The sequence below is a fragment of the Panicum hallii genome, chromosome 8 (genome assembly GCF_002211085.1).
Source record: "Panicum hallii strain FIL2 chromosome 8, PHallii_v3.1, whole genome shotgun sequence".
Classification (NCBI taxonomy): Eukaryota; Viridiplantae; Streptophyta; class Magnoliopsida; order Poales; family Poaceae; genus Panicum; species Panicum hallii.
Window position 1 is genome coordinate 37,209,261 of NC_038049.1, and position 10,894 is coordinate 37,220,154.

At 42.6% G+C, this 10,894-nt stretch overlaps 1 protein-coding gene and 1 long non-coding RNA gene across 4 annotated transcripts; both read left to right on the top strand.

The window, feature by feature from the left end:
• The first annotated feature begins 2,711 nt into the window (after positions 1 to 2,711).
• Positions 2,712 to 5,259, top strand: LOC112902146. Of its 2 annotated transcripts, none has more exons than XR_003230494.1 (5): positions 2,712 to 3,294; positions 3,467 to 3,605; positions 3,765 to 3,998; positions 4,361 to 4,519; positions 4,611 to 5,259. It is a non-coding gene; the product is annotated as an uncharacterized LOC112902146 (long non-coding RNA). The 2 variants fall into 2 exon arrangements; XR_003230493.1 differs by having other exon boundaries at positions 2,715 to 3,294; positions 3,765 to 3,988.
• A 1,808-nt stretch (positions 5,260 to 7,067) lies between these two features.
• Positions 7,068 to 8,770, top strand: LOC112872440 (O-methyltransferase ZRP4-like). Of its 2 annotated transcripts, XM_025935515.1 has the most exons (3): positions 7,068 to 7,449; positions 7,552 to 7,884; positions 8,081 to 8,770. In XM_025935515.1, the coding sequence occupies exons 1-3, from the start codon at positions 7,117 to 7,119 to the stop codon at positions 8,378 to 8,380; spliced, it is 966 nt and encodes a 321-aa protein (XP_025791300.1). In that variant the 5' UTR covers positions 7,068 to 7,116; the 3' UTR covers positions 8,381 to 8,770. The 2 variants fall into 2 exon arrangements, with proteins under 2 accessions (XP_025791300.1, XP_025791299.1); XM_025935514.1 differs by having other exon boundaries at positions 7,069 to 7,884.
• Positions 8,771 to 10,894: the final 2,124 nt, after the last annotated feature.

Consider the following 10,894-nt stretch of genomic DNA (forward strand, 5'->3'; position numbering starts at 1 on the left):
AAAGCCACCCCTAGTACACGTTGGAGCTCCACCAAGGTACGTTCTCGGTCACCAAGTCTCTTGCTGTCAAGTGCATTAAGCCTCACGCCAAGTAGGTAAGGACCTTACACAAAGACAATGCTCATCGCCTCTTGCACCAATCACCTTAATGTCGTCTTCACTATGGAGCTTCCCATGAAGGAGGGGTCTCCTTGCCCTCCGAACATGGTCGTCGACGCCGCTCCACACCAAGCCGAAGGGTCAAAAACTTGCCGGTGAGCCACCAAAACTTCAAGGGGCTGGCACACCAAGATTACAACGGTGGTTGACTCTAGAACTAAACACAAGGCAGCTGCACCTTGCTCTCACATTCTCTCTTGGCCTAATCTAGCACTAACACTCACTAAGCATGTGCCGAAGGCAATGGATGTGATCACTAAGCTCTATGATGGTTAGGATATCTTTTTCAATGTGTATGACCTTCCTCCAGACTCCAGCAACCTCAAATGGGCAAGAGAAGGGGGTACAGATAGCCCAACAACTCTAAAGAGTCGTTGCTCCAACAGCAAAAAAAAGTACAGTAGTATCGGATGAACTGACACTCTACCTGGGTGGGTGTCGGATGATCCGTACCTCCTTTTTGCCATATAGCCTTTGGTCCCTTTCTACCATACCACCTTTTTCTTACATCATTGAACCGACGCATTCATCTGACGCTTCATTATCGGTTCATCCAACACTGAAGGCTTTTCTTCACATGGTCGTCAGTTGAATTCTTCATTGCACCAACCCATTGATTTTAATGCCGCCGGTTCATCCGACGCTTCTTTTGATACTACCACTTGTCCAGTCCATCTCGGCTATCATTTGGACACCCTAAAATATTTTCTCTGAATTTTTACAATGGCTTAGGCGTCTTGGCTATGATTTGGATATCTTGGCTGTGAATTGGATTTCATCCATGCACCTAGAATTCTGCAAACATAAGCTCACAAACTTTGTTAGTCCCATTGACTATGTTATCATTTAATCACCAAAATCACAATAATAGCCTAATGGGGCCATATTTCTTATAACATTAATTTAGGCTCCATTGGCTACAGCCCAACAACAGAAATGTGGACGGCCCATCTTAGGTAGCATAGTAATCTAATTCGATATTTTCAGATATTATTAAGATACGGTTATCAACCGGGATCGAAGGATCCTCCACGGGTTAGTTTAAATATTAAATTTGTGCTGCTCAATTTTAATAATCATTTTTTACATGCGCAAGTTGCTGCAAATCCTAACACCATGTCAGACTTGACTGGTGGTTCTTTACAATCGGATGGCGCTGAAGCACAAGAAACCAATCTGCAGTGTCTCAGCTTGATGTAGCTCCGTCTACTATTAAAATGTTGTTTCTAATTTTATTTTTGAGGCTTGTCACAGCTGGAATCAAATTATGTATGCAAATATATGGGGAAGTCAGTATTATTTTTGTGTGAAATTGAACTCAAACTGGAACAATTGTTTGAGTGGCTTAGGCTTGGGACATTGATAATTGGCCTAAATTTAATAACTCAATGGACTAGGACCGCTAGGCTATAGAATGAATTTAGAATACAAATAAGCTATAAAATTGGCTTGACCCAAACAGAAATCAGCGCATGGGCCTTGCTGGTCAATTAAATATTTTGTGACGAACCAAATGGTCATGAAAGTGCTGCCACATCAGATCACTGTTACATCATCCCGCATACAAGGTTTTGTGATGTTTTATAGGTCTTTAACGCCAAAAAACTGCCGTCACAAAGTAGTGATGATAGAAGAATCGTCACAAAATTAATGATGAAAAAATAGGGTTTCTTTGAATACCTTTTATTATGCGGTATAGGTGACGAACAAATTTTCATCATGCTGCCGTCACAAATGACAAAACATGACGAGAAAGCTTGTTTTTTTGACAAAAATCAAACGTAACAAAAGGCTACTTGTGTTGTAGAGGAAAGTATTCATTTAGAATTACATATGTTGTGTAGGTGGGATGGTAAAAAAGCTTCTCACTCCCGCGGACGATGCAGGGATGCTGTTGCTTGCTCGCCAATTAATTTTTTGTTTTTGCCTTTCAGACCCTTTAGTCCAACTGAGACTAAGTGCCGGAACCTTTAGTCGCAGTTTGGGAAATCGGGGCTAAAATATCTTGGAATCAGGATTAAAATCCTGGTTGTAAAAAGTAATTCAAAACCTAGACTAATGGCTTTCTCTAGTAGTGAATGGACCTATACGGATTCCAACACTTTCAAAACTTCATTCAACAATCTATAAAACGTAATTCAACTTTTTTGACAAACTAGTTCAACATTTGATATGAAATTATTGTAGTATATATATGAAAAATGTTGAACTAGTTCAACCAATGTACCAAGGGATGGTTCGTATCACCAGAAATTGACATCACGCCATGCTCAAGAATCAAGAAAAATCTCTCCGTGGTGGATGGAGGAGAGAGCATGCATATCTCCCACCGTTGAGGACAAGTCACACAGTAGACATCTCTTTCGATAGAGGCACGAACCGTCGCATGCGCCTTGACGATTTCACGGTTCGGACTGAAACATCCACCCAGAGCAAAAACCAACTACTCAACGTGAGCCTGAAGTGAACTGGGGAGGACCCGGCCAAGACCTGACAAGCAAGGTGAGGCCAGCATGTGCATCAACTTTTTTGTAACTATCTTTTTTTCCCCACAATCGTGGGATCTGCTGGGTAGCCTGAGATATTTGGGCTCATAGGATTCAACATGTTCCACAAGAAATGCGATTGTAGATGTTTTATCAGCTTGTAGGACCCAGGTGATTGCGCTCTTTCTTTGGATGGTTTTCAATGGTTTATGCTATGATTATTAGGCGACCAGGTGCGCTAGCTTTTGTGCTCGTGGAAGTAATGTCATTGCATTGCCAAACTTTCCGGAAGTCTTTGGATCATTGGTTGCAGTCTGGGCCGGTGAAGTAACCCTCGCAAAAAAATCCATATAAAGAGGCCCTACCCACAGATGGCTCACCACAATAGAAAATGGCGGCAGTAGCACAGAACCATGGCGCTCTCCCTCTGGCCAAGATCCCCCTGCTTGATTTATGAGGATGTGAAGCTGACCTACTGTCGTGACCTGTGGAGGTGTACTTCTGGGCTTTTCCAAGGGGAGGGATATATACTCTCAAGCGAGAATACTGTTATCCAAGATGATTGCTTTCATAAGCCTGATGGATGACACCTATGCTGCCCATGCAACCTTTGAGAGGAGTGCAAAAAGGTTCAGTGAAGCTATCCAAGGTAACTTTTTTAATGGTTTGCTAAATATTTGTTATTAGGAGCTACGTACATGATTAATTGCCTCACTCTACCTTGCTACCAACACTATCGAGTGTTACGTGCTATTCGTATCTTAATCAAGAACAGGGGAACTATGTACAGTGTGTATATATATAATAATTGTTATCTGCAGATGGGATGCGAGTGCGCGGCTTCTGCTGTACCTGAATATCTGCGGGCGTTTTACATCAAGACATTAAGCATTTTCAATGAATTCAAGGATATGCTGGAGTAAGGTGAAAAGTATCGTGCGTCTGATGTCCAAAAAAGAGGTAAGTAACCTGTATTCCGCCAGGCGCAATCCAATATGTGCTACCGTCCGGGATATTGTTTGTTTCAGTAAAAGTAGTATGTTGGGGTAACGTAAAAACAATGAAGTTTATGATGTTTCTGGACAGATCGAATCACCAGCCTTATTTTTTCTTGTCCAGTATATACTGCTGTCGAAATATTACCTCGAGGAGGCCAAATGGTGCAATAGGAAATACATGCCATGCAAGCTTCAAAGATCATGTAGACCTTTCCACCCTGTCGTCGGCCATTCCGCTGCTGACCCTTTGGGCGTTGATGGCTATGGGTGATACGGCAACCACCCATGCATGCATTCAAGTGGGCAAGAGATGTACCGCCTCCGTTCCAAATTTAGATCATTTTGGTAAATCTACGTACGTATAGTTTTTATTATGCATCTAGATATGAAATAAATTTTAAATATATAGAAAATAAATTATGATTTGTACAAAACTTATTTGCTTGGTGGTTTCCATATTGTGTCGAAGACTATAATTTTGCTGTCTTCAATCTTGATTACAAGCAATATCCTGTGGAAGCTGTATATGTATATATATATATATATGGAAAATCTATATAAGCATATGTAGTTAAGTTAGACTTAATGTTTTTAGTTAGGAATAGAAAAAAGCTTCAAGTTGATAAACACTCGCTGAAAGTTTTATGGCAAAAGTATGTAGGGTCTGTAATGTTGTGCACGCAAAAAGTGGTATCAGTGTTGATTATAAGTATGCAGGGTTTCTAATGTTGTGCATCCAAAAGGTGGCATCAGGCCATGACCTTAAGCTCACCTTGACCTTGCCACAATGATCAAGAACCTACTGCATTGGATTTGTTCAAGGATTGCCACTACAGCACGAAGAGAGGCCAGACGCCTGCTGTACAATCAGCAATTGTAAGACACCTTTCAGATAGAGTGCTTTTTTGAATTTATTTTTTTAAGTTGTATCTCATGATCATGACTATGCTTTCTGCTTTCTTGCTAGTCTCAAATGGAAAACAAGTTGTCTGCACAAACAGGAAGCGAGGGAAGTGAAGGAAGTGAAGGAAATGAACAACCGAAGTCTGTGAATGAAGTTGTATTCGATGTGCTTTCTGAGAAGACAAGGAAGAACAAGTTCCTTCAGAATGTGGGCATCCAGATTACGCGGCCTACGTCCAGTGAACAGGACATTCGAGCAGATTTGGCAGCGGAGAGGAGGGCCAATGCTGAGCTTCGAGCCATTGTCAATACCATGTGCAAAAATGGATGAATTGTCAAAGGAAGTGCAGGAAACAGAGGAGTCAAGAAGCAGGGATGGAGAGGAGATGAACATGCAAGATGAGATGAATGCAAAACTGGAACTTGTGCTAAGTCAGGTTCGACCAAGTTAGCTACATGCTTGTCTGTTGGCTTTTGCTAGAACAGGTTTTGTGTTATTGCTGCAACTGCATGCGTTCTGCTGCTGCAATTGCATGAATTTGCAGGAGCCTAAATTTTTCTTTTTGGTGGAGTGGCTCATGTGCCATGGTGGTTTGCTCCTGTGATTCTGACTCTGGATGGAACTTGGTGCTGTATGAACTTGTTGATGGTTGTATGACTTTTCTGGAACATGACTCTATTTGATGTGGTACTGGATGAACCGTGTGCTGTGATTTTGTAGTGTTTAATTTGTTGTATTCACCAGATTATGGTGTTGTTTGTGTGGCTTTTTTTGGGCTGAAAGCTGAATTTGGTGGCCTGGAATTTAATCTGGGTTGGGCTGAAATAACAATGGGCCTGAGATTAGTGGGCCTGTTAGTAAATGAGATGACATGATGATGTCAGCATCCACAGTAGGTCCACGTCAGCATCTGCGGTCATGTCAGCATCGACATCAGCATCTATATCAGCGTGAACAGCCATGTCATCATCCACGTCAGCGTCCATGTCATCGTCCACATCACCAACAACAGTCATATCATCATCCATGTCAGCATCCACGTCAGCAGCCATATGTCTCGTGATAACTTGGTCATTCAACAAGTGACACATAGAGTCTATGCTTGTGACGGTTATTTTCATAACTAATACTGGACTTAGGTTGGACTTAACTGAGCCTAAGGCTAATCTGTAATGGCTTAGAACCATCACATATTGAGTCTTACGATTTAATAAATCCGTCATGCAGGTCAATCCGTGACGCTCAATCCATAATGAAATTTGAAACCGTCACAGATCACACTTTGTAATGGTTTTTGAGGCTTTTGTAATGGAAGTTGACCGTCATTGATTAAAATATTTCTTCTAGTGCCTTGACCGCTCACGTACCTTGCATCGTCTTTCTGTGGCTTAGAACCGTCACAGATTGAGTCTTACTGTTTAATAAATCCGTCATACAGGTCAATCCGTGACGCTCAATCCATGATGAAATTTGAAACCGTCACAGATCACACTTTGTAATGATTTTTTAGAGTTTTGTAACGGAAGTTGACCGTCATTGATTAAAACATCTCTTCTAGTGCCTTGACTGCTGACGTACCTTGCCTCGTCTTCATCTCACCGCCCACACCCCCACCCCCCGCACCCCCCCCAAAAAGCTCTACGCCCATCCTAGCCCTGCTGCTACTTCATCTCACCTCGCTCTGACACCTGATTGTTCCTGCAGTTCAATTTGCCCACGACCATTCGAGTTCGGCCTGCATCGCTCCCCTGAGCTCTCGCCACTGGTCCGATCCGTCTCCTCCTCCTCTGCCTGAGCTCATCAGCTCGTTAGCTGTCACCACCTTTTCTTTGGCACATGACCAATTAGGGTCCCCGAAACATCCCATCAGCAATGGGATATTATCGCTCTGTGTGTCACTATTTTTTCAATGTAGGTTCATTGTACCAAGGGATGGTTTGTATCACCAGAATTTGACATCACGCCATGTTCAAGAATCAAGAAAAATCTCTGCGTGGTGGATGGAGGAGAGAGCATGCATATCTCCCACCGTTGAGGACAAGTCACAGACTAGACATCTCTTTCGATAGAGGCACAAACTTTCGCATGCGCCTTGACGATTTCACGGTTCCGATTGGAACATCCTCCCAGAGCAAACAAACTACAAAACATGAGCCTGAAGTGAAATGGGAGGACCAGGGCAAGGTCCTCCTGCCGTGGGCCTGACAAAGTGAGTCCAGCATGTGCGTCAGCTTTTTTCTAACTATCTTTTCTTCCCACAAACGTGGGGTCTGCTGAGCTGTAGGCTGAGATATTTGAGGTCTCAGGTTGGGCTCAAAGGGTTCAACATTTTGTCCCACAAGATATGCGATTGTAGATATGCCCGATGGTTTCTGCTATGATTATTAGGCGCGCAGGTGCGCTAGCTTTTTTTTTCGTTGGAAGTAATGTTATTGCATTGCCAAACATTCCGGTGGATCATAGGTCCAGTCTGGGCCAATGAAGTAATTCCTCGGATAACATCTATATAAAGAGGCCCTACCTACAGATGGCTCACCACAATAGAAAACGGCGGCAGTAGCATAGAACCATGGCGCTCGCAGGCCAGACCTTGCTTGACGCTCAGCTTGACCTCTGGCAAAACACATTTGCCTTTGTCAAGTCCATGGCCCTCAAATCTGCCCTAGACCTCCGCATCGCCGAGACCATCCAACACCATGGAGGCGGCGCAACCCTCTCCCAAATAGCCACCAGAGCTATGGTCCCTCCGGCCAAGATTCCCTGCTTGAGCCGCCTCATGCGTGTGCTCACGGCCACTGGTGTCTTCAGTGCCCAACAGGCACCATCGGGCATCAGAAGCTGCGAGCAGCTCCTGTACACGCTCACACCAATGTCCCGCCTCCTTGTCGGCTCACGGAACCAGGTACCCATCACCGCCATGCTACTCCAATCGACCTTGGTCTCCTCCTTGTTTGAGCTTGGTGGGTGGCTCCGGCGTGAACGGCCCGAACCATGCATGTTCCAGCTGAGGAACGATCACACTCTTTGGGAGCTAGCCGACCGTGACCCAGCATTCAACGCGCTCTTCAATAGCGGGATGGAATCGGACACTGAATTCATCATGGACATTGTTGTCAATGAGTTCGGGGAGGTGTTCCATGGGATAGACTCGTTGATCGACGTTGGTGGGGGACATGGCGCCGCGGCACATGCCATCGTGAAGGCGTTCCCACATCTGAAATGCAGTGTGCTAGACCTTGGCCATGTTGTTGCAGATGCTCCCAACGACACCAACGTGCACTACATCGCTGGCGACATGTTTGAGACTGTGCCACCAGCAAGCGTGATATTTCTCAAGGTATGTGGTCGTTTAGCATGCTATCTTATTACTGATCTTGAATATGTAATAAGCTGAAGATGGCGCAAGCAAGTAAGGTACTCCTGACCTGATATCAGTGGTTTCAGACCAGTCGTTTAGGTCCGGGTCCATATTCACTTTTGAAATACTTCTAGATATTAATAAGATAAATATGACTTTTTTTTTTGCCTCCTAGTGGGTCTTGCATGACTGGAACGATGAAGAATGTGTCAAGATATTGAAGAACTGCAAAAAAGCTATTCCTCCAAGAGACGAAGGAGGAAAGGTGGTAATCATAGATATTGTGATTGGCGCAGGACAGTCTGACAAGAAGCAGAAAGAGATGCAGGTGGTCTTTGATCTGTTCATCATGTTCATCAACGGCACCGAGAGAGATGAGAACCAGTGGAAGAAGATCTTCTTCGAAGCAGGATTCTGTGACTACAAGATAACACCGGTTCTGGGCGTTCGGTCACTCATCGAGGTCTACCCATGACGTCCATGCAATATATCAACATCCTTCCCAATACCATGGTGAACCAGATCAGAACTTATGTGGGGTTGTGGATTTGCAGTGCTAAATAAGTTTGCGTGTTGGCAGACAGTAGTGCTTATGTGTGTGTATATTTCCCTTTAATTGAGCAACGAGGAGTGCGCGTCTACCACGTACGTTCCATGGAATGCGGTATCTGCCAGATTTAGCAGATGAGATTAGCATATGCTTCATTAGACGTGGCAGGTGTTTGCGGCGCCCTTGATCTGCTCTCTCGGTGCCTTCCTTGAGTCAGCGATAGCACAGTGCAATAGCAGTTATTTATATGTCACATTTCCAGGAGAAATTACTTGGCACATTCTATATATAATGTCCATAAACTTGTTTTGAGTCTGGGAATGTTTCCTCGTAAACTTGTTTTGAGTCTAGTATATATAAGAGAACTTGAAGAATGCAAAGCATTTTTACATACGAAATTCATATCTGAAAAGTCGTATATCGGAGAAATTATTATGGTACGTTGTTTGGTTCGTGTTTTTAATGCAATCTAACGGTAAAGAATCCCATTTGTTCTCATGTGGCTGAGGGGTTGGGATGCTCTATAAACAGCTGTTTAGTAGATGGATATATTTCTGTCTTTATAAATACTCTTCCAGTATAGATGTTGTTATAATATTCTAATATAAGCATAATTAAAATTTGACAAGTTTGACTTGGAATAAAAGAAATGTGACATGTAAAAAAAAGGAGTAGTATGCATTCTTAGTTGGTGCAGGGACCATAGTTAGACAATATTTATTACAAATATAATTACACAAATATATCTAGGAACACATTTTTTTTGAACTATATCCAACCTATACTAGAAAAGTGTTTTCCCGTAGCGATGGTTGTATGTTATAAATGCTTCGTGTGCATCTGCTTTCGGCGGTAGATAAGATCAGGTTCCATTATATTCGAGACCATGTATAAACTGATATAATTTTTTAGAACTTAAATTTAAATCAAATGCTATATTCGAGGTAACCAATAAAACCGCTTACGCGGATGCATAAGTTCCAATCCTTTCCGGAATTGGTGTTTGTGGCTGGCGCTATGGGCGGTTAGTGAGTTACAAGAAACGTATTGGTCGCAATCCATCAGATGGCAACTGTTTTTTATTTTCTGCAGCTGCACATGTGCACACATGTTCAATTGGAGCAGGCAGCTTTCATACGTGTCCTTTTTGAAGCTAAATTAAATTAATTTCAAAGAGAATATGTGTATATACAGTGTTCAAAAGTCAGATTGGTAAATTTCCACATCAAAGTGATACCATCGAGTACCCTAACGATGACTTCAGTTCATTTACAGTAGTTGTTTTCTTGTCACAGCCGTGGCTGGGGACCACCAAAGGGTACAAAACCACAATTATAAAAAATATTTCTACAGGATGGACAAAATAGTATTTTTAGGGATAGATATACCAACCGTTTCTACTTTTCGCAGTTAAAAATAAGGTACTTCTAAGCGTGGGACTGCCTCTAAAAGTTGATTTTAAATATTAAAAAATAAAAATTAGCTAAAAATGATTTTTTTCACCTACCCCTGAGGCCACCATGTAGTAAGTCACAAAGTTGTGTATTTTTTTACTGGCATGTGGTTTACAAGACTCAAACTCGTGACCACTAGACTTGCATGTGCCTTACCCTCCAATACACCATAGAGTCAATTGTGACTATATGAGATATGCTATTATTTTGTATTTTAAAAAGGATTTCTAAGGGCAGGTTGTTGGTACTGAGTTACAACACCTTTTACTCTATTTATCTTCAATAATAGCTTGAAACAACATCATCATCACTGAACATACTTTATAATCGGGTATACTATTTGTGTTTTGGAGAATGTCCTGTTTTTCATGAAAGTGGTCATAAATGACATCCAAAACCCGGGATGAGCTCACAAAAGATGATGACCAGGAAGACCAAAAAGAGGCCAGACCGATTGGCTGAGACCCCTTTAGTTCGATCGGTCTAGCAAGTATTTCCATATCCTCTGGTGCTAGGATTTGACGTACATGCATTATATATAGAAGATTTGGAAGCTAAGTATGCAAGAAGTTGGCAAAGAGGGTGACCCCAAAGATATCGACGAGCTACGCCCATGTGCAAGTCACAAGTATCATCTATAAGATCAAGAGATTACTTGGCAAAATGGGCGATGGAGGCAAAAAGGAAGGTCAGGTCAATCGGCCTTGAGCATTCATTTGCCTCTAGGAGATCCGAGGCTGGCCATCATGGGGACCTTACAAGGAAGATCCATGCAGGAGTTCTGGAGCTATGATCAACAGATCAAAAATATAATCTCAGTGGCGATTTGGTGATCAACAGTTTGTCACAATTATGCAATTCATGTGTTCCGATTAAGGAGTGATCCATATACCTCCTTTTATGATTTCTGCTATTATGAGTGTGCTTATTCCAATATATGATCGATATAGATTGCATAGGGTGTTCTTGTAGTCATGGCAACTAG